The sequence below is a fragment of the Colobus angolensis genome, unplaced genomic scaffold (assembly GCF_000951035.1).
Source record: "Colobus angolensis palliatus isolate OR3802 unplaced genomic scaffold, Cang.pa_1.0 Scaffold14, whole genome shotgun sequence".
Classification (NCBI taxonomy): Eukaryota; Metazoa; Chordata; class Mammalia; order Primates; family Cercopithecidae; genus Colobus; species Colobus angolensis.
The window spans coordinates 1912574-1937551 of NW_012114488.1; the positions used below are offsets into that span (position 1 = coordinate 1912574).

The 24978-nt window shown below is 35.6% G+C and overlaps 1 protein-coding gene across 1 annotated transcript in view; it reads right to left on the reverse strand.

Moving 5' to 3' along the window:
* MICU3 (mitochondrial calcium uptake family, member 3) overlaps positions 1 to 24978 on the reverse strand; it is a gene marked incomplete at its 5' end in the record, with an annotated part of 96474 nt that overhangs the window by 50082 nt on the left and 21414 nt on the right. The window contains 2 exons of the mRNA XM_011935082.1: positions 6001 to 6032; positions 11809 to 11962. Coding sequence (XP_011790472.1) covers positions 6001 to 6032; positions 11809 to 11962 — 186 coding nt within the window. The remainder of the gene's footprint in view (positions 1 to 6000; positions 6033 to 11808; positions 11963 to 24978) is intronic.

Consider the following 24978-nt stretch of genomic DNA (forward strand, 5'->3'; position numbering starts at 1 on the left):
GACTGAAAAATCGTAGCTACCTTTTATTGTGTGCCCTCTACGTGTTTGGCAATAGACTCATACAATAACTTCATTCTAAAAATAATCCTCATTATGCATATTTTAACAAGACTTAAAGTGGATAAGTAACACCCAAGGTCACAGAACTAATAAATGACAAAGCCCAGATCCTTATTGACTCCAAGTAGCTTATTTTAGTAATAATCTAGTTTCTCCTGGTCTAAATCATCCAATCAACACATTCATCTTGTCTTCTCTTATTAACTTTAAGGACTTCTAAAATTTCTTAAAATCTTTATATTTCCACCCATGTCAGGAATCTCTCTCCCCACTCCCAATTTCCAGCTTGGTTTCATATGTAGCAGTGCTATATTACAAAGAGTTTGGTCTTTGCCCCTGGGTCCTGGGAAGGAGACTCTAAATCCTTCGTTCATACCTGAGCTAAGGAGATCACTCAGGAGGGGAGCTGCTTACCAGAAAGAATAACTGTGATTACAGAGCTGGGGCTTTAGCAAGCCTGACCTCTGGGGAGAAAAGAGAGGCTATAGATTAAGTTCAATCCATGGCCAATAATTCAATCAATCATGCCTATGTAATGAAACCCTAACAAAAAATCTAAGCACTAACCTCAGTGGCGCTTTCTGGTTGTTGAACACGCTGTTGTGCTAGGAGGGTGACACACCCCAACTCCATGTTCTCAAAGAAGGCAGAGAAGCTCTGTGTTCAGGACCTTCCCAGACCTTGCCCTCTCTCTTCATCTGGCTGGTCTTATTCTGTATTCTATCTAATAAAACCATAACCATAGGAACTGCATTTTTTGAGTTCTATGATTCATTCTAGCAAATCATTAAAACTGAGGGGAGCTGTGGCAACATCCTAGACTCGTAGACAGTAAGGCCAGAGTGTGAGTGGCCTGGAGCCCCCAAACTTGCAACAAGCATCTGAAATGAGGGCAGTCTTGTTAGGCACTATGCTTAAACTCGGAGTGGTTAGTGTTAGAATTATATTGTAGGTAGAAAATAAATATTTGCTGAATTAAATTCAGTTTCCTAGAATTATAGTTGCCTTTTAAAGGAGTTACACAATTTTCCTAAATAAGTACTATTTAAAAACATTATACAGTTAGTAGCTATATATTATAGAAAAATTAGTAAATACAGAAAATAAAAAACTAATTATAATCCAGGGATGACAAACTTCAGTTTTAGACCAAACTTAATTGAGTTTCTAGGGGTGGCAAGTTACACACACACACACACACACACACACAGAGACACATTTTAACATCATTTTAGTCTGATTCTCTAGCTAGGCATATTTATATAGTATATAGTATTTATATAGTCTTTTGTTAATATTTGTTGCTACAAATATTAAATCATTCTCTACATACTGTTTTATAACTTACCCTTTGCATTTAATATATTATCATGAGCATATATATTTTCCTGTCAAATATTCTTCATTTTCATTTTAATGGCTACACAGAAGTTGTCTATAGTAGCAGTTCTGAAAGGCAACTCTTCACATTCTTAAAAATATTAGGGACCCAAAAGAGATGAGGTTTTTATGGGTTGTATCTATCAATATTTAATTTATTTGAAAATAAAAACAAATTTTTAAAACATAAGAATACACAAACACACATTCCATTAGTTGGTATAGCAATGGCATCATTACCAAACAGCCTCTAGAAAACTCCACCACACACTCATGAGAGAATGACAGTGAATAAAACAAGCATATTCTCAGTATTATGAAAAAAATAGTTTTGACTTCATGGACCTTTGAAAAGGTCTTTGCAGTTTAAATGACTGTCAGTTAATATCATTTTGCAACTTGCTCTTTTACTCAACCTTGTTTTCTAGTTCTACTCATGTCAGTGCACATAGCTGTAACGTATTTTATTCATTTTAACTCTGTATTTCTACATTTATCCTGGGTTTCTCTATTTCATAAATCTTTCATTCACTTGCCTAATGATTGACATTATATCGTTCCCAAATTTTTGCATTACAATTGATGGTTCAGGAAACACATACAGCAGCAATCCCCATCCTTTTTGGCACCAGGGACTGGTTTCTTGGAAGACAATTTTTCCATAGACCAGGAGCAGGGAAGGAGAAATGTTTTGGAGAGGATTCAAGTGCTTTACATTTATTGTGCACTTTATTTCTATTATTATTATAATCTAACATACGATGAAATAATTATACATCTCATCGTCATGTAGAATCAGACGGAGCCCTGAGTTTGTTTTCTTGCAACTAGAGGGTCCCATGTGGGGGTGATGGGAGACAGTGACAGATCATCAGGCATTAGATTCTCATAAGGAGCACGCAACTTAGATCCCTCACATGCCAGTTCACAATAGGGTTTGGGCTCCTATGAGAATCTAATGCTGCCACTGATCTAACAGGAGGCAGAGCTCAGGCAGTAATGTGAGCAATGAGTGATGGGGAGCGGCTGTAAATACAGATGAAGCTTCACGGGAAGCGGTGGGGGGGATCTGATGTACAGGATTTCTGTGGCAAACATGAAAACATTTCTCTAGTATGCATTTCTAGAAGAGAGATTTATCATATGCATTTTCAACATTATTAGGTATTGCCAAATATCACTCAAAAGTAAATATACCCCAGCCTGGGTGACAGAGCAAAACCCTGTCTCCACTAAAAATACAAAAATTAGCTGGGCATGGTGGCATGTGCCTGTAGTCCCAGCTACTCAGGAGGCTGAGGTGGGGGGATCACTTGAGCCCAGAAGGCAGAAGTTGCAGTGAGCCAAGATAGTGCCATTGCACTCCAGCCTGGGTGACAGGGACAGACTCTATCTCAAAAAATTTTTAAAAAGTAAATATACCAATTTACATTCTCATCTAGTTCCTTCTTGTTCTCCTTGCTAATTACTGGTATTGTCAGATTTCTGGAAGCTAACAACCTGGTGGGTGTGAAACAGTATCATATCATTGGTTTAATTTGCATACCCTGAGCTACTTAGTAAGGCTGACCTCCTTTACATATATTCAGCGGCCATTGTAGGTACTTTTGTCTATTTTTTTCTTATAAGCTGATTATCTTTTTTATAAAGATAAAAAAGGGGTTCTACATGACTGCAAGACACTTACCCTCTTCTGTTAATATGCTGCATGCATATCCTCCCACCATCATACATCTTTTAACATTGTTTACACTGTCTTTTGATGCTAAACTTTCAAATATTTAATTTAGTAAAAACTGCTAATAATTTCAAGTTTTGCTTTGAGTCTTATCTAAAAAAAAAAAACTCTCGTGTCTCTCATTTTGATTTTACTCTTACAGAATTTTTGTCACAAATAAGAACTTAATCCATCTGAAATTAGTTTTTGTATATGGTAGTAAATCTGAGGCCTAATTTGCCCCCTCCATGGAAAAATTATTATTCAAACATCTATGATTAAGAGGTCAATCTTTTTACCAGTGATTTATAGATCTATCTATATATGCCTGGATCTGTTTCTGGATTCTATATTCTATTACCTTGATCTAGTTTTAAAAAATATCTTTGCAATGATGTAATACTACTTTATTATAGCTCTATTTCTAATCTTAATATGTCATAAGCCCCATTATTCTCATCTCAATGTTTTTTTTTTCCCCTTTTTCCTTTTCAGAATTGTTCTAAATATTTTGGGGCCGTTACTCATCTAGATTAATTTTAAAAGTTAATTTCGAATCAATTTGGTTGGGATTTTAATTGGAGTTACAGTGCATTTATAGATAGATTTGGAGGATCATTATCATAAGGAAATGGCTTATTACCAGTATGAACATGATACGGCTCTCCATTTACTTGTACTTTTAAAAATATAATAATGTTTTGTACATCTTGTTATGAATTGCTTTTAAGTATCTAATAGTTCTTGTTTCTATTATGAAATGCATTTTATTCAATACTAGTTTCTAATTGCTCTCGCTGGTGTGGAGCATCTTATTAACTTTGGTTTATTGCCCTTATATCCAGTAGCAATCTTGCTAAACTTTTGTTAAATTTAAACAAATCTAAAATGTATATATTTTTACATTTTTCTTCCAATCATATTCTATTCTATGCCTCTATTCTAATCCTTAGAGCCTCTTCTTTTTTTCATACTACATATTATGGTCTCAATTGTGCCCCTCTCCCTCATTCACATATTGAAGTCCTAAGCCCTGGTACCTCCGAATCTCACTGTTCTGCAGAAAGGACCTTTCTTTAAAGAGGTAGTTAGGTTTTTATATAAGGTCATCAGGACAAGTGCTAATCCAATATGACTGATGTCCCTATAAGAAGAGATTAGGACACAGACATGCCCAGAGGAAAGACCATGTGAAGACAGAGGAAGAAGACAGCCACCTAAAAGCCAAGGAGAGAGGCCTCAGAAGAAACTAACCTGCTGACACCTGGATCTCAGACTTCGAGCCCTCAGAACCGTGAGAAAATAAAAGTCTGGTGTTTAACCCACTCAATCTGTGATATTTTGTCATAGCAGCCCTAGTATACTATACTAGCCCAGACTTCCAGTAAAATGCTACGGAACAGTTGTGATAGCAGGCATATTTGCATTGTACAGTAGCTCCCCCTTATTTGTGGCTTAGTTTTCTACAGTTTCTGTGACCCTCAGTCAACTGCAGCCCAAAAACATTAAATGGAAAGTTCCAAAAACAATCCATAAGTTTTAAGTTGTGCATGTTCTGTGTAGCATGATGAAATCTCACACTGTCCAGCTCTGTCCTATCCAGGACATGAATCATCCCTCTGCCCAGTATATCCACGCTGTATACGCTACCCACCTATTAGGCACTTAGTAGTTCTCTTGTCTACGACACTGAAAAAACATAGTATATATAGGGTTCAGTACTTTCCACATGTTCAGCATTCATTACCGGGGTCTTAGAGCATATTACCCACTGATAAATCGGGATTAATATACCTAACTTGAAAGACGATGTCTCTCAAGTTTCACAAATGACCATGAGCTGTAGGCTTTCGGAGGATTCCCTTTAACTAGTTAAGGACGTTCCCTAGATTTCTAATATTCTTTTATAAAAAATAATAAAATAATATCTATAAAAGTATAAAAGGAATATATATGCAATTTAAAGTTAAGAAATAGTTAAGTTAAAAAACAGAAAATTATCAGTACTTTAGAAGCCTCTTTGAGCCCATTACTGATGATATTCCCTGCTATCATCCTGAAGATGAATACTTTCTTCAATTTAATGTTAATTATTCCTTAGTTTTTCCACGTATGAATGTATCCTAAATAATATGATTTCATTTTCCCAGTTTTGGACTTTATACAAATAGAATTATACCTTGTATTTTTGAACTGCTTATTTTGTTTACCATTATGTTTCTGAGACTTGCTTAGTTAAAGCACTGTTATAATTCATTTGTTTTCACTATTGTGTAGTATACTATATGAATAAATCAAAATTTATTTATGGTATAGTATTGATATATTAAAGTTTTGGGGCCATCATATATAATCTATAAACATTCTTATGAACCTCTCTGGCATATAAGCAAGAATTTCCCTAGGTATATATACTGGTGTATACTAGATACCAGTGTATTTAGTATAGAAATTACTAGATCACAGAGTCTATTCAAGCTCAACTTTACAAGGTACATGTGCAGGCACTATTGCAGAATTTAAAGGCAGGCATGCATTTACTAGGTATAGGGTAGACATATCTTCAATTTTAGCAGATAATGCCAAATTGTTTTCCAAAGTGGGTATACCAACACATGAGATTTACCAGTAATCTACATTTTCACCAACCCTTAGAAACATCCACCTTTTTATTTTCTGACAAACTGGAGAATAAAAAAAAGAAACCCTGATGTGATTTGATTTGCAAAAAAATCATAAAATATATAAAAATACATAATATATTTCATGAAATATATAATTATAAATACATATATGCATGCACATATAAAATTTGTGTATATCCACCAAGAGCTTTAACTCACCTGTTTGGAAAGCGACTTCCAAGTTTTGGCAACTAAAATAAACAAATGTAAGATAATTAGATAATAAATACTTCATGGAATATATATCCATATTTGCTAACCATCTACAGCCACAACTTATAACAAAACTTTCATGTCCAAAAGGCAAAGTTTTTTTTTTAACCTCAAAATTTAGATCTGTGATATGATCTTATACATGTTATCTACTTGTTTTATATACTATGCACTGTTTATAGTAAGTATCAGTGATACAGGAAACATTTCTCCACAGCCATATCATCTTAAATTTGGGCTTTCTGGACTAATAAAGTAAGTTAACTTTCTCCATGTTAAACATCGTGTGGGCTTAAAAGTACAAATAACGATACTTACAAAATATTCAAACTAGAATATAAAATAATATTAACACAGATAAACTATAATTTTAAGGTATTACTTGTGATCTTTGCTATACTAGTGCTCCATGACATAATTCGTAGGTCAGGTCTCTCTAGAATGAAGAAGGATTGGGGAAAGAAAAAAAGAAAGGAAAGGGAGGCTAGGTAAAGTGATGGGGAAACTTGTCCTGTTCCATTATTCTTCCCTACAACTATTCAAGAAGCATCACTAGAGTAAGAGTGTTATAGCTGAATAAAATGTCAGGGATCACTTTCTTTTCGTGATTCCTCCTCACACCCCCAAAGATCTCAAACACTGTGAAACTTACAACGTTGGGAAAAATGTGTAGTCAGTATTGCTATTTCCTTTGCTCAGATTTGAACACTGTAAATATTTAATGCCTGCCTAAGAATTAGCACCAGGTTTACATATGACTAAGCCCTGTAATACAGCTGTATTAGGAAACTGGTAAATATTAATTACTTCAGCTACATTACAATAATGCCAACCAACATCTTTTTCTACCTGGCAATGGGGCTATTTCTATATAATTAACCTATATAATTAACAATATATCAAATTCAAAATTACAAAAAAAGCAATTTTTGCTATGTAATTTTTCTTTATAAGGCAACAAAATAACTCAATTTAAAATCAAAAGAGAAGAAATATGTTTCTAATGATAGGTTTCTTCTTTAAGCAGCAACAACATCCTTCCTCTATCCAAGATAGTTTATACAAATATATAATCAAGTGATTCAAATAACAGGTCTAAAAATTAGAATTTAGCATGTAACCTTAACTATGATACTGTCTATGTTTATTTTGCACAGACACTTCCCTTTTAACAATGAACAGAACAATGCAAATAATATTTATTATTCTGTTGCTCTTAAAATATAGCAGTAAGAAAAGAAGAAAAATAAATGGTAGAAAAGTACATGCACATGCTCTTATGCAATGCTCAGAAGACACTTATCAAAAGAGGAAGTTAGACGTACTCTTGAGTTTTGCAGGGTCTATGAGATTTCCATGGTAAATTATTCACAAAAGACATATTCATTCTGTCGGAAATGTCACCATGTTCAATATGATTAGCTTTTTAAATAAAGACTAAAGAGCCATTAAGATTGTTCTTCAAAGGATTTTCTGAATTCCTTATTCCATATGAAGTTACTGCATATATAAATATAACTTAGGTGGAGAAGGACTTCAATTCTATTGGAAATATTATTTCTTAAGCTGTAGGTTGATGTTCATTATATTTTTAATGTGTTTTTGCATGTCTGAAAAATTTAATTTTTTAAAAAATCTAATTTAAAATAATTCTTGATATTATGTTGGAAAATAATTACTGATTTTAGTTCTAGAAAAGAAAGTCACCATTTAGGTTCTATTTAAGTATGCAAAATAAGATTATAATGCAAAATCATAATCAATGAGATATCTCAACATTTATTTGATCTATAATTTTTAAGCAAATATTTACACAGCATACCATTTTTTTCCCTGTTGAATGTCATCATAAAATGATATCAAAGACTTTTAAAAATCATGGCTATGATTTTAAACAGGGAAAAAAATGCTATGCCGTGTAAATATTCGCTTAAAAATTGTCATAGCTATGTGCTGGGCGTGGTGGCTCACGCCTATAATTGCATCCCTTTGGAGGCCGAGGCAGGAGGATCACCTGAGGTCAGAAGTTTGAGACCAGCCTGGCGAACATGGTGAAACCCCAGCACTACAAAAATACAAAAATTAGCCGGGCATGACAGCAGCTACCCGTAATCCCAGCTACTCAGGAGGCTGAGGCAGGAGAATCGCTTGAACCCAGGAAGCAGAGATTGTAGTGAGCCGAGATCACCCCATTGCAGTCCAGCCTCATTGACAGAGCGAGACTCCTCTCAGTGAAAAAAAAAAAAAAATCATGGCTATGAATTCAAATGATGATGATGATGATGATGACCTATCAATATTCAATGTTTACTGTGTGCCAGGTACTATACTAAGCATAATTAATTCATTTGATCTTCAAAAAAAAAAAACTTCACGAGGCTGTTATTTTTAAAAATGAGGAAAGAGAAGATAAAACAACTTAACCAAGTTTTCAAAGCCAGTAAGTGCCAAGGTTTAAACACAAGTCAAATTTCATTATGCTACAGTTTTAACGTTTCTGATTTAATACTCAGTACATGAAACATTTTTCTGTTCTTTTTCTTTTCTAAAACCCCAACTTTCAAAACAGGCTTTATGAATATCTTGATCTTTCGTGATTGTTCTTAATTATGTTTGAAAAGTGCTGGTTAGAAATTAACTGAGGTTGTGGTTGCAAAACATCCTGTATAATTTTTTAAATAATAAAAACCAGTTTTTTACTCTTAAGTTATGGTTTTAAAATACCTATGAGAAGAATCACCATGAAAGTTATCTCCAAAAAGCAAAACCCAACAGTGTGCTTCCAGTGAATGTATTGTGAAGAAAAGAATTCTAGAAAATAATGAAGTAAAATTTTTTCAAAATATGAAACTGTGGCCAGGCACAGTGGCTCATGCCTGTAATCCCAGCACTTTGGGAGGCTGAGGCAGATGGAGTGCTTGAGCCCAGGAGTTCAAGACAAGCCTGGGAAAACATAGCAAAAGCCTGTCTCTACAAAAAATTTTAAAAATTAGCTGGTGGGATGGTGGCATATGCCTGTAGTCCCAGCCACTTGGGAGGCTGAGGTGGGAGGATCATTTAAGCCTGGGAGGTTGAGGTTGCAGTGAGTTGTGATCGCGTCACTGCACTCCAGCCTGGGGGACAGGGCAAGACCCTGCCTCAAAAAAAAAAAAAAAAAAAAAATTATACATTATTAAATATCACTTAAAGAACAGCTTCAAATATGTTTGAAAAAATTATAGAATTTGATATAAAATTCTATTTAGCATCTAAGAAATTCCTTCCTTCAAGAAATATTTATTGTGTACCTATCATGCCAGGTAACCATATTCTACCTTGGAGTTGGTTGTTTCTGTATCTTATGTCATCTTACAATATTGTAAGTTTTCTGAGTGGACAGACTTTGTATCCCCCTCAGCACACAGAAAAGAACCTTAATACAGAAGTAGTCATACAAATATTCCATGTATTTTTATTTAATCGATTTGGTACAACATGGATTCTTTATATTTATTAGCAAATTAGTATTAAATCTATGCTAACTCACAAATAAAGAATCTATGTTGTACCAAATGGATTAAATAAAAAGGATATAATCCTTATCATAGCCTTAAAATCCTAAAAACAAAAAACAAAAAACAAAAAACTCTAAATAAGTTTTTGCCTTTCCTATCACTATACGGTCCTACATATTCCCAAAGTGGCTACTATTACTATACCATATACTGTCTTGATTTCATGTTTTAGCTTATGTAGTTTACATTTCTTTAAATGCTACTCTCATAGTTTCTGGTTAAAATCTTTATTTTTTTTTAATTTAAAATCTGGCATGATCAAAAGTGTCTACTTCAAATTCCATTCCAGCTACCTTTCAGTTCCTTTCTCTTTTGCAACCAAATATTGTAAGAGGGTCCTTTACACTCATCGTCTTCATTTCTTCATCTGCTACTCACTCCTGCAATTGCCCTAATGACTCCACTGAAACATCCTTTTAAAAAACCATCAATAACCTTCATGTTATTAAATCTAGGGGACATTTTCCTGTTCTATCTAACTTGAATTCTCAGTAACACTGCACTCACTTGGCCATTCTGGCTATTTTACTTGGCTTCTATGACCACATATCCTTATGATTTTCTTCCTATGTCTCTGGCCACTCTTATGTCCCCTTTCCTCATCCTTTCAAAGCCTTTTTGTCCATTCATCTTTTAAAGAGCAGAAATTCCTCACGGCCAGGTCTCTGGTTATCTATATTCTCACCCTATACGGCTTCCCTAGGCAATTTCATTCATACACATCGTATGAATTAGCAATAATGCAAAGACGAATCCTAAATATATACCTGAATCTCTTCCTTGATATCCAGTGGAAATAATCCAAAGAATTAAAAATTCATTAAAAGTTAATATGTCAAGTAGCCAATTTGCCAAATTATTGAGGATTTATTTTAAGGTTCGTTTTTGCCATATCGCTGACTCTGGAGAAAAAAATGGCTATAATTGTTCTAGTCTAAGTTAAAGTATTTGTGTGACAGTTTAAAGCAGATATGGGTCAAACAACTGATTATTTGTTATACTGATTGCTCCTGAGTGATCTTTCAGTGAACTGAAATGAATTACTAAAAAAAAAATCCGGCCGGGCGCGGTGGCTCAAGCCTGTAATCCCAGCACTTTGGGAGGCCGAGACGGGCGGATCACGAGGTCAGGAGATCGAGACCATCCTGGCTAACATGGTGAAACCCCGTCTCTACTAAAAAAACTACAAAAAACTAGCCGGGCGAGGTGGCGGGTGCCTGTAGTCCCAGCTACTTGGGAGGCTGAGGCAGGAGAATGGCATAAACCCGGGAGGTGGAGCTTGCAGTGAGCTGAGATCCAGCAACGGCACTCCAGCCTGGGCGACAGAGCGAGACTCTGTCTCAAAAAAAAATCCAACTGTATCCTTTTACATATCCAAGGTATCTCAAATAGATCATGACTAAAATTGAAATTGTGATTTTTCTCCTCAAACCTGGTCCCTACTGCCATCCATCCAGGTAAGCCAGTCAAAAAACCCTTAGTTCTCATTATTCTTTTACCACCATCTGCAGAGACTTCTGAAGCCTCAACTATCACCAATCAATTGTGATGTAGTATCAAAGGACAGTATCTATAATTATCTAAAAAGGCGATTAAAATACTCTTTTTTTACTGTCTATATCTGTGAGGTAGCTTTTCTTCATACACTTCATGGAAAACATATTGTAACAGATCAAATAAAAAAGCACGTATGAGAATACAGCTGTCTTCTGTTAAGTTAGATATTAAGAGATTTGCAAGAATGTACAGACTGCCAGAAAGTTTGAGAACCATTATTCTAATATATGAAAAGGTGAGAAACAATTAAACTATTAATATATTTACACTGCAGGAGCTATGACAAATGCAGAAGAGATACAGGTAGAATTCTTGCCCAGGGCTAACCTCAAAAGCCAGTCCTCTGAACTACTCTGTTCAGGTTTGATATAAGAATGAATAGGCAGAATATGAATCTTTTATAAAGAGTATCAAAAGTAAGGTGGTGTTAAGCTGAGAAAGATAAAGCAATTGAAAGTTTCTGAAAAGAGAAAAGATGTAAGAGTTTGTAAGAAATATCAGTTTGTAACATTGAATGGCACAGTATCATGTGAAATACCACATTACTCAGTTCTTCTAAAAAACTTATACTGCGCCATACATTTACAAGCTAGAGATAAAAAAAAATATACAATTATTAAGATAATTTCAAAAGTATACTTACCTTTGGGCTCATCTGTTGTAACAGCCAAAATAAAATCATACGGAGTCATGAATAACTGCCCTTCACATTCTATAGAAGCAAATAAACGAAATCGCCTCTCCCGAGATGTGGCACAGAGGTCTAAGTCTTCAATGTCTGTTCTGCCAATAGCAACCTAAGTTAAGAAAGCAAATAAATTTGGATCATGTGAAGTAATACCTCCCTCTAGAAGATACTTTTAATTATGTTGAAAGTGAATTAACAGAGTAAATGAGGAAGTGTGAAAACAACATCTTCTGAAAAGTTAATCACTTTATAAATAAATTATTCACATAAATAAAATTAATTAATATTTGAAGGATTCTACAATAAATATCATTAAGAGCTTAAGGATTTTAAACTGGCACTTTGAAGAAGTGATTTGTGATGTTTTTGGTTTATTTCTTAAGCTTCAGTCTTAGAGAGCATTAAATTATGGAGCCAGTGGCACCTGTAGAAGGAACACCAGCACCTGCTGAATGCCTACTCTGCACTCTTATAGGCTAATGTAGTTAATTACAAGTCTATTCACTAACATTCATTAATTTTCTAAAAGAATAAAGTAAAATCCCAATAGGCTACTTATAACTACCACTAAGGAAACCATTTAGTGGTAATATTTAGATTAGAAGTGAAATTGCTAATTCTAGGTCACTACAGTATAGTGACCATCATTGGTCTGAATTTTATCTAGAACTTCAGTTCGCTGAAAATTAATAGAATTAGAAAGTGTTTGTATATGGGCTGAGGGGTCTCTTTTCCTTCAAGATCTTTCCTTGCAGATAATTTTCCATTGTTATTTTTTCTCTGAAGTAACTAGAGCAAATTTATTTTTTTAATAAAAGGATTTCTTTTCCTAATTACAACAGAAATGCAAAGCTCTTACATGTAATTGAGAAGACAGAATTTTAAAAAATTTGTTAAGTATAATTTTGTTTTCTTTTTGGCAAAAAAGTGGGATTTTACCATACATGCTGTTCAATAACCTGATCTTTTTCACTTATCAATTATCAGGGCCATTTTTCTATGTCACTAAATATTCTAGTAGTTACTGCATAAAATTGGAAGACAGAATATAAAAATTTATAGATAGAACTGTTTTTGCTTTCTTTAGGCAAAGAAAATGGGATTATACCATATATATGGTTCAGTAATCTGACCTTTTTACTTACTAAAACTTCAGGGCAATTTTCCTATGTCACTATTCCTGTAGAAGACCATGTTTGTTAACTGTATAATATTCCATAGTAAATGTTTATAGTGTAACATAAACAATTCTACAAGGTTATTCAGTTGATTTCTAATCTTTAGATATTACAAAACAATGGCATAATGACCAACCTTGAAAATATTTAGAAATATCCATAAATAGTTCCTCAGGATAAATTCTTTTTTTTCTTTTTTTCTTTTTTTCCAGACAGAGTCTCACTCTGTCACCCAGGTTGGAGTGCAGTGGCATGATCGCTCATGGGTTCAAGCGATTCTCCTGCCTAGCCTCCCTTAATCCTTAGGAGTGAAACTGATAGGTCAAAGAAGACCTTTTAGTCAGACTTCAGGGAGTTTATGGCAATTGACATGATTGTCGGTAACACACAAATTATATTTTCACATATTTCATAAAATTATTTCATACAAGAAAAAACTGTTTAAATATTTAGCACCTTGAGAAGCCATAACAAAAAAACCCATAGAAACTTTTGGCAAGAACACTACTTTATTTCTAAGTTACACCTTATTAAATGAAAAGCCAGGCAAATGATTAATCTTTTCCATCATTCTGAAGACTAAGACTTCTCAAAACATTACAGTTGTAGTCAAATAAAAACTGGAAAAAAGTTTCGCTCCCCACTTTTAATGGCATAAGAAATGAAATTTGTGGTGTCTGTCTTTAAGGAATGAGTATCAATCTATATGGAAAGACAGAATACTAGCTGGAGAGACAAAAGGCACAAACAGAGAAGCGGAATGGGTTAAATGCAAGCAAATACAAGACAGGCGCTATACGTTGGGTTTAAAAAGAAGGCTTCAGGAAAAATTATAAATTTAAATGTCAAGAAAAGATATGAACATTGGGGTTTCTACAGCATATTTGAAAGATGGCCATAATCTTCCTGGGCAGAGGATTCACATTCATGGAAAAGTGTAGTAAAAGGATGGTGAGTTAATGATTTCTGAATGCCAGACTAAAGCCCTGGAGTTTAATCTGACAGTAAACAAATGGTCTCAGGAGATTCTTAAGTGAAGCAATGATTCAAAGAAAATGGTGCTTTAGAAAGATAAAGCAACCTGGTACCAAAGACAAGTTGGCTCAGCAGTATATTGATAACAGTTGCTCAGGTATCCACAGGTATTGGAATATTGTTTTGGCTCTGCCGTGGGTGAGACATGAGATACTGAAGAGCTCACTAGTAAAAACGACCAATAATCTCCCTGAATAGTCCCTGGGTATCAGACTACCATCTTAGTCCCCTTGTACACGCATATCCCAGGGGGTTCTTCTTCCTCTCAAGGTGGGAAACCAACCTTGTCTGTGACTAGAGTTTACTTTTCTGCCTTTTTCTTGCTAGGCCCATTTCCCTGGGCCCTAGGTGACATCAATCAACCATGATTTATCACCAGTGAATTTCATGGAGACCACTCAGCCTGGAGCTCCCACTGTTTCTGCACCATGATCTGGATGTAGCATGCCTCGGTCTACCATTCTGCACCCCAAGTTTCTGCCTATAACATCTCTATTTGCTCTGACCTAATACAGACTTGATCTGTGGCTTCTGTTTCTACCTGGTGCTACTACTATTCCTGAGATGCCTGTTTTCTCATCAAACTTTCTTTCCTTAATCATAGTCTATCAATCCCCCAGCTTACCAAACCCGCCTGACCACTGCAGCTGGTAATGTGATCCACCTTCTATGAGCTAATGCTGACAGTTTCTCCTCCTCCTTTACCTCTACTAACAGTCAACTAACAAAGTCTGCAGTCCTCTAATTTCACGTATCAAAACCACTGCCACCACCTTTGTTCAGGGACTCATTACTACTTCCCTACAGTTTTATAGTAATGCCCTAACTGTGATTGTTACCTCTAATCCATCCTATGCTGAAGTGAGAGAAAACATGCAGAACTGTAGAAAAGCTTGCATTCTTTAACCACCTGAGCAAGGGAATGAGAAGAAATCTCACTAAGCAGAGTTGAAGGTTTTCATTAAAACTCCACTTTACGAATCCACTCCTGTTGTCTTAGCAATAGTATTAAGTGGGGCTTTTGACAATGGTATTAGGTCTGTGCCCACATTTATATTTACCACCACTTTAAAGGAAGGTCAGGAAGGAGTTTGGAACAGGTTTGTGCCCCAAGAAAAAAAAAAAAAATAGAATATGTACAAAAGAGATAACCAGAGGCCTGGTGCTTAAAAGGGCTTGCCAGTACCACCAACTCATTGCTTCCTCCATTGTCTCTGCTCAATTTAGTGTAATAAAGTACGTAGTCTAATAAAACACATTAATACCACTCAGATGAAAAATGGACTGGTTAAAAGTAAGTAACGGCCAGGCATAGTGGCTCATGCCTGTAATCCCAGCACTTTGGGAGGCCGAGGCAGGCGAATCACTTGAGGTCAGGAGCTCGAGACCAGCCTGGCCAACATGGTGAAACCCTGTCTCTACTAAAAATACAAAAATTGGTCTGGTGTGGTGGTACATGCCTGTAATCCCAGCTACTTGGGAGGCTGAGGCAGGAGAATCACTTGAAATCATTTGAAACCCACAAGGTGGAGGCTGCAGTGCACCAAGATCACACCACTGCACTCCAGCCTAGGTGACAGCGCGAGACTCCGTCTCAAAAAAAGCAACAACAAGTAAACAATTTCCCCATGATAACCCAGTAAATTCATCTGATCCCAGAATAGTCTACTTATCATCAACCAGGAGAACTCAGCTCATCTGGTGGGAGAATGAGACAGGACAGAGAGCAGAATAGGAATGCAATACTTGTGTTGGTTTTTAAGTTCTCTATTCTCTTCTACAGACTTATTTGTCTCTTTCTACTCAAATACCATACTGTTTTAATGACTATGTCTTTTGAATATGTTTTGACGTTAAAACAAGACTGTACCTTACTGCCAATCTTTTTAAAAATATATGTAATGACACATATGTAATTTTCTATTCAAGGTAAACTTTGAAATCAATGTATCAAATTCTATTGCACAAATCCTACTAGTATTTTGTTTGAGATGACATGAAATTTGGGAGAATTGATAGTTTCACAATATTGATTTTTCCAACCTAGGAACACAGATGTCTATTTAGTCAAGTCTTCAACTATGTCTTTCAATAAAGTTATGAAGTTTTCTTCATATAAATTTAAAAATTTTTTGGTAGATTTACTCCTAAGCATTTCATAATTTCTGTGTAATTTGAATCGGGAATGGGATCTTTTATTCTATTACACTTTCAGTTGGTTATTTTTTATGTGTGGAAAGGCTATTAACTTTAGTATATTTGCTTCATATCCAACTATCTTAATAAATTCCTTCACTAATCTTAACTTTTTTCTCAGATTTGCTAAGTAGGTAATCACAAATTCTTTCAAAATGGTGACAGTTGTAGCTTCTCCTTTTCAGCATTTATATCTCATTTTCATTGCCTTAATTGCTAGAGTTGTAGGTCTATAAAAATGATGTTGAATATTATCAGTAATATTAAGCACTGTTGACTTTTTCTGTTTTGAAGAGAATGCTTCTAATGAATTGCCAATAAAAGCAATGTCTGCTGTTAGTTTTGATAATTATCTTCCACCTTATATCAGGAATTGGTATTCACCTGGCCTCCTCTGTTCCCTTAAAATGAGTTTAGAGTCAGATTGGTCCTCAGAGATCATTTGGTCCTCTTGTTTCTTCACCTTTTTATCAGAATAGAAACGTAAATATTAGTCCCCAAACAAATATTTAAAATGTGTTGGATGAGTAGCAGCATAAATAGGAATCCTCAAACAAAAACTCAAACTATATTGGACAAAACTATTATTTGCATTCTTTTAAGCCTGTATAGTTTCTAAGATGAATATTTAATGTCAACAAATGACTTAATGTAAATTCATTCACTCATTCAACAGGTACTTGCTGTGTGCCTATTACACACAAATGAAATATTATAAAATAATTAGTCAATTGGAAGATTACCAACATTAACTAAAACTGTTTTAGGACAAAAACAAGTAAATAAGCTTGGTTTAATCATGTTCTGCCTACATACACCTAACTACTTTCAAACACTTCAAGAATCCATATGCTTATTTCTCTGTAGTTTATCAATAGACTGTTTACTTAGAGAATGATCTAATGGCATAAGATGAATAATTTATCGTTTGTTACTATGATACAGTTCTGACCAAGCTAAACTTCAGACTGCATAGGAGACTGACTTGGAGCAGCCCATGAAGTTCTGCTGAGTATACTCCTCCTACTGGAACCTCTGAGAAAGAGGCAGCAGCTTGCCAGCAGACTATCAAAGGGTCACAAGGAACTCAGACCTTTCAGAGATTTAGCTTTGCTTCTGAACTTTCCAGCGTTTAAAAAAAAAAAAAAAAAAAACCCACACTCTCTGAAGTTTTAACATCACAATTATAAACATTCAATCAAAAAAAACAATAATAAAAGAGGAAGAAGACATTAAAGCAGTTTACTAAACCTCTTGTGAGTCTTTCTTGCTTACAAATGACAATGATCTTGTATCACATTCATGTTCTGGACCTTTTAAAAAACACACATAGCCATTTCACTGGAGAACAATGAATCTGTGGTTCTGTGATTAGGGGTATATCCTTATATTACTAGGAATAGGTTTCATTGGCTGATCTACTTCATTTTTAAGTACCTTTTTTGCTTACCTAGATCCAATATATCTTTTAAACGTTAATTTCTAATTTAAAAATCCTACTAAAATCAACGGAAATATCTTTCATTACTATGCATTATTTCAGTAAATGGTACTTTTGGCATCACAAATTGCCAATGCAGTAGAAACTTGTCAGTAAGTATATTATGTCAAAGGTCAATAGGGTACTTTCGAAGGCCGAGGCGGGGGGATCACCTGCAGTCAGGAGTTCGAGACCAGCCTGGCCAACAGAGATGGGTGAAACCCCATCTCTACTAAAAATACAAAAAAATTAGCTAGGTGTGGTGGCAGGTGCCTGTCATCTCAGCTACTTGGGAAGCTGAAGCAGGAGAATCACTCGAACCTGGGAGGTGGAGGCTGCAGTGAACTGAGATCACACCATTGCACTCCAGCCTGGGCAACAAGAGTGAAACTCCGTCTCAACAACAACAACAACAACAACAAACGAAAAAAAGGTCAACAGGGAAAGCTAACCTTAAAGCCAAGAAAACCTGAATTATATTCATTCATTTGTTAAACCATAAACCGCTAAACTGAAAACCATTATCATCAATTCAGTGTTATATACTTTAAAATGTGCCTTTCAAAAGTGGTCATATAGGAGGAGACCATTTGCAAATGGGTAAGGAAGAAACTGAGAGGAGTTATAGAAGAAAGGAATTATATGAGAAAAATTCTTAATTTCTGTAGATTATAACATATTAATTACAACATATTAAGTTATAGCCGATTATCAATGTTAAAAATTTGCTCTAATTAAAAATTCTTAGAGATTGAATATAATTAATACTGTTTGAACCTTGAATTATTGTTTTCATATGAGTTTTGGAACCAATCCTGTTCCAAGTTGGAGGTAACCACATAATCTCAGGCCGGAGATCAAGGTGTCGCCTGTTACGTTCTGGGAACAAGAACTGAGCTCCTGATTTGCTCCTTCTCCTTAGAACCAACCCATCCCTGATTTCCCAGTGTCTGTACCTGCGTTCCTGTCAACCTGTGCCTGAGACGTCTTCCTCCTGCTCCACAGGTTCCCTCTGGAATTGCAGTGCATGCTTACCTACCCACCCCAGGACTTGGTGTTAGGCTGCTACTTAACCAGATCTCCTTAATGCTTCTTTCTAAACTCTGTCTGTTTAGAGCTCTGCTAGTTATCAACACATTCAATGGTTATTTACTGATAAGAGCCTCATAAAATCAACTAAGCTAATACTAACCAAACTCTAGGCTTAACCTGTTGACAGAAACAAGAATGAGTCTAATTTCCATCAGAGCACAGGATAAACTCTGGAAACTATAATGGTCTCTGCCATGGCCAGCTCCAGGAATATTTTAGATCTACTTCAGTTTCCTGCACTTTGCAATTTCTCTGGCGATGACTCCAGTATTTTTCCAGTTATTGCCAAGGAAATGAATCCATGGTGTTCCATATCAAATGAAATATGTGATTCTTTTACTCAGACTCTCAGGAAGGCCACATTCCAGAAAACTGCTGCTGCCACACCCTCTCTACTGTATAAGCTACTGCTCCACATCGATTCCTAATTAATCACATCCCTTGCAATAGCATACCTTAGACCCTGACCACACAGCTTTCCTGCAAGCCAACACAGTATCTGGAAAAATCTTAGTGATTTCCTTTATATATCCCTATTATATCACTTGTACTCCTTTCCTCCATTCACACCAGGTTGCAATTATCTGTTTATCTATTTGTCTCTTCCATACAATCATGAATTCCTTGAGCCCTAAGTTCTTGCGAGAAAAAGAAAAACAAATATCACTCGGAAGAGATTCAAATGAGCAAGACTGAGGAGAGCACTACACGGAGGATTGCAGGAGCAGGCAGCAGTGGAGGGAACAAGAAGCCAGACAGGAAAGGTATGGGAGATGCAGTGTATGATTCATTTGGCACAATCCTAAATCAACTTCAAGACCCAGACTATGGACCTCAGCCAGGAACAGAGGAGATTACAACGAGGTTCAAGCAGCAGGCAAATTGGCTGGAGCCCACTATTCAAGGAAGAGATAAGTAGATAAGAGGAGCCTTGATTCAGGAAGAAGAAATGTAGTCCCTGGGGAACCGGCATAAGGTGACTGGGATTTTTTAAGTGACATTCTAAGGTAGGAATCTGAAACATGGGATTGGGATAGAAGACTGGGGCTAAATCACAGAGATCAATAAGTTACATTCATAATGTCAAGTGACCAATTAGCTATTAATCTAAAGCTCCTTATATTCTGTGGCTCTTAGTGTATGTGGTGAGGTTGAACCTACAGGCAGGCAGTTAGGTGAACTTTCATACTAGGAGAACTTAAAAGACACGTCTAGCTGACAGTTAATTCACCTGTATCCAGAAACAATCATCTCCCTTCTCAATGATCAAGACCTTCACCAATTAATCCCTTCTCTACTGTATTAGACAGGGTAGGCTAATTTCTCAAATGTAATGGCTCCCACACAACACAAGTGTTTGTATCTCTTTCTCATATAAGAGTTCTGAGAGAACATACTAGGACTGGGGCTGGGAGTTGGATCAAGGAGCTCTGCTTTATATAGTCATTCAGAGACCGAGGCAGATGATGTCTCTGTCATTGTCAACCACGGGAGAGGGAAATAAAGTATGGGAGAAGTTCATGTGGGAAGCTTTTATAAGCCAGGCCTAGAAGTGGTATAAATCACTTCTGCTCACCTTCAACTGAAGAGAAGGTAAGCCACACAGCCACACTTCAGTGCAAGGAATGATGGAAAATGAAGAGTTGGACGTCTATACCCTAACTATTATGGAAAAGGAGAAGAAATTGTGGCCAACAGTTTGCAGTCTCTGTCATACCAACTTCAGGTAACAACATCAGGGACTCATGGAATATAAAGGACTGAAAATAAAAACATTAAGAGTAAATTTAAGAAAGACTTGGAGAGACTCACTTCCAAAACCAACCACATGTGTAGAACTAAAAGCCTCACGGGAGGTAACACTTCTAAATCACCTTCATCAATGTTTCAGGAAACACTAAACTGCTGTGATTCACTTAGGTTGACAGTTTCATCCATTTTAGCCTCTGCAGACTGTATCTCTCTTCCCAAAGTCTTAATCATAGCCACCATCGGCTTGAAATTTAATATTTGCACTTGTATGCTCCCTGGTCTTGTTTTCCAAATTTGGCAAAATGCTTCTTTAACTCTGACCTTTTCTCAAAACACTGCAGTGAGATTAAGAAAACATTTGGGGCTGGTCACGGTGGCTCATGCCTGTAATCCCAGCACTTTGGGAGGCTGAGGCAGAGGGATCATGAGGTCAGGAGATCGAGACCATCCTGGCCAATATGGTGAAACTCTGTCTCTACTAAAAACACAAAAATTAGCCAGGCATGCTGGTGGGCACCTGCAATCCCTGCTACTTGGGAAGCTGAGGCAGGAGAATCGCTTGGACCTGGGAGGCAGAGGCTGCAGTGAGCCGAGATCGTGCCACTGCACTCCAGCCTGGCGATGGTGCAAGACTCCATCTCAAAAAGAAAAAGAAAAAGAAAAAGAAAACATTTGGGTCTGGTCCTCAGTCCTTGAATGTTAACAGATGTTGAATGTAAACAAATGTTTTTTGCTCTTCCTCCACAAACCTACCCACGTTATTTAAGGGAGACTGAACAGTAAGTATTATTACTAACCTACAGTTTAATTTACAAAAACCGACTCAACCACCTATAGGTCTTCACATTTTGCTCTGTAATTATACAACTGAATTATTCCTAAACTTGGCGGCAGATTGTTATACTCAAAGTATCTAACAAAAATAACCAAAAAATTCTAAATCTAGAATCTAAGTAACAGAAACAAAATATAAAACTCCCTGCAAATACATGTATGTACATAAACTTAAGTTTTAAATCCTAACAACTTCACTTCTTTCATTCATATAGTAAAATCCATTCTGAAAATACAATATAATCATCAAACTTCAAAGTAATGAAATCATGGCATGTATGATTTTGTCAAACATTACCCATTAAATGTAATAATGTTACAATTTCTTGGCTTCATATGGGAATATTCTAACTAGATATGTGAAACTTTTTATAGTGCTATTTTTCACCAAATAGGAAAATAAAGACATTGTAAAGTTCAAGGTGAGGTATCACTGCAGTATTTTTAGATGTGGAAAATTTTGCTGAAATGGAACTTTTTTTCTATCAAAAAGACCTTGCAAAGCTCCTGCAGAAAACTGCCCAAGCACAGACCATAGATTCGGCACACGACTTATCTTATTTATAAGTGTGAGGCCACACAGTAGAAACATGAAATCACAGAAATTGAGAGCTAAAAGATAACTGAAATTTGCCATTTCATGCTACTCCTTCTAGAAAATTACACCTTAGACCTTCTAGGAAATTATTTTATAGGAATTGCCTGACACCCTTTTCACATTTGCTAAAAACGTTTAGGGAATCTTCTTCTTTCTACCTCTAGAAAGCTCTATTTCTCCTGTTTTACTGAGAATTTGTGGGCTATTTATGAGAATTTATGTGGAAATAATAAAAATATACATGATTGCTTCATAAAAATTAACTAGTAATTCTTTTTAGGTAACTGTGAGGATGCTGTAAGTCATGCTGACAGAACTAAGATGATAAGCTTAAAAAATGACAAAAGGTTCATTTTTAAGTTACCTCATCTTTCCAAGAGAAATAAAAATACAGTGTCAATACAATTATCCTCTCTGGAATTTCCAAACTCAGACCTTTGCAACAAGTACTTAGATGTTACTTGTTAAGGTAGTGAGGCTAGCTAGGGCCTTCAGGCAACAGAGTACATCATTAGCCTTCCTATGAAAACAGAAAGCAAAGGTTCACTGCCAAGGCACAGGCTCACGTTACTTCAGGTCAGCAATTCAAAAATTTACTGAGTGGTAAGGTCTAGTTTTCCCAGGGAGGCAAGATTAAATGCCAGATAAAGGATTCACTACTTGACAATTAGAGAAACTTACACCTACCAGCTGATAATACCCTAAAAGAGGCAATTCAAAACAATTATATCAATTATCTAAACTGCATAATACCTTACTCTGCATAATACCTTACCTTTTAGCAACCATGAAACAGAGAAATGAGAATGAACAATGAAAGAAGAAAAAATTAAAACCATTTGTATTCACCAAAATTATTTAGATTACTCATCCTTATTAGTTTCTTTAAGACACATTTGTTTTATACTAAATCAAATCAAAAATTTTAAAAATAAAGAGTGATTTTAAAATGTATTAATTTCATGTAGGGAATGTGCACTGGTATTAGGATTTACCTCATGTTGGCAACTGTACCAACATTTTTATAAAACAGAAAAGTAAATAATCTTGTAAATTTATATTTCTACACTACATTATCTGGGCAAGAATCTTATGGACTTGCATGGGATTCTATTCAAGTAGCTAAAAAAGATGTTTATGGAAATATTACATTTGGTTTTCCCAAATGGCTTCAGGCCTATTTAAAGGCATCTTGAAGATAAAAGAGGTAGCATTTTCTTTGCTTGCTGGGTGGTCGAAAGGTTAAACCTCAAATTCCCAGTGTGGGAAAATCCCAAGTACTCTAAGTGAAATGTTTTGATGCTTAGTAAATGTGTCTGTGTGGAAATACACACAGCTGAAGAAAAGCCAATAGTATCTCCCTGGCTGAGATCAAAGATTTTAAAAGTTGCTAGATAAACCAACTGACCATTTATAATTTTTAAGGCCTCTAATTGCACAACGATAGTTACCAGACTATGGGAAGGGTGAGTGGGGGTTGGGGAAATGAAGACAGATTGGTTACTGAGTATAAACATAGTAAGAAGAAATAAATTCTAGAGTTCAGTAGCACAGTAGGGTCACTATAATTAATAATAAAATTCATATATTAAAAAAGAGCTAGAAGATTTGAAATGTTCTTGACACAAAGAAATGATAAATGTTCAAGGGGATGGATAACCTAAATACCTTGATTTGATCATTACATACTGTATGCATGTATCAAAATATCATACATACCCCATAAATACATACAAATATCATGTATCATGTCAACAAAAAAAATTAAGTCTCTACTTGTATTATTATAGTAGCTTACATTATAGGGTTATTTAGAAGTTTTTAAAGTATTTTCACATACATCATCTCATTATTTGATTGAAAGATAATATAAATGAAAGTCTTTTTCTCTAGAGGCAGTATAGCATAGTGGTTCAGCGTGTAGACCTCCTCTTTTCCTGCCTATTCAAAGACTTTGGTTCAGCAATACTACCCTGGCCCTGCCAACCTATTTTTTCCTCTTCCACTGTATACTTCTCTTCAGCTTACACACGTTCCTATTCCTCCCACCTTAGAAAGTGCCTTGTCCCACGTCTCTATTTAGCTACCTTTTTGTTCTCCTCCCTGCCATTTTTCTCCTTCCCTTTACAGCAAGGCTACTGGAGAGTGTTGTTTATATTTCCTCTCATTCTTTTTTTATCTTACTCCTCCAGCAAGGCTCTCTCCTCTACCATGCCACCAAAACTGCTTGTCAAGGTCATCAATGACCTCCTTGTTGCTAAATCCAAAGATCACTTCTCAGTTTTCATCTTATAGCATTTGACACAGGTGGTGGCTCATTTCCCCTTGAAATAATTTATTTTCTGTTTCTAAGATTTCACTCCTTGCTTTTCCTCCTATCCCTCCGGGTATTCCTTTTTGGTATTTTTGCTGGTACTTCCCAACTACATACTGCCCTAGGGCCAATCCTTGGACCGCCTTTCCTCTTTTAAATCTACAATTACCCACTTGATGATCTCATCTAGCCTTCAAATATTATAAATATGCTGAGAACCACAAAATTTGTCTCCTGCATTCCACAATATAAATTCCACGAATGCAGGAATTTTTTGTTTACTTGGCACACTTTAGTTTCCCCAGTTCCTACAAAAGTTTTTGGCTTCTAGCAGGCTCTCAAATATTTGCTGAATAAATGAATGAGCGAATGTGGGTGTGAAGCTTACTATAATTGTTAAATTGTGATTCCTTTAAAAATTAAACTATAAAAAAATTAAAACATAATATTAAAAAACCAATACCTATGTAGTACTAATATTGCAGTAGACTTCAGAAAAATATGAGGTGGGGAGGGCCATTTAATAAAACATGTTCAATGAACTGTCTTTTTTGGAATAAAAAATTTTCTGATACTCATTTTTCCTCAAGTTTCAGATGTATATAAACAAGTCTTTAAATGTTATGTGTAACCAATAGAAGACCAG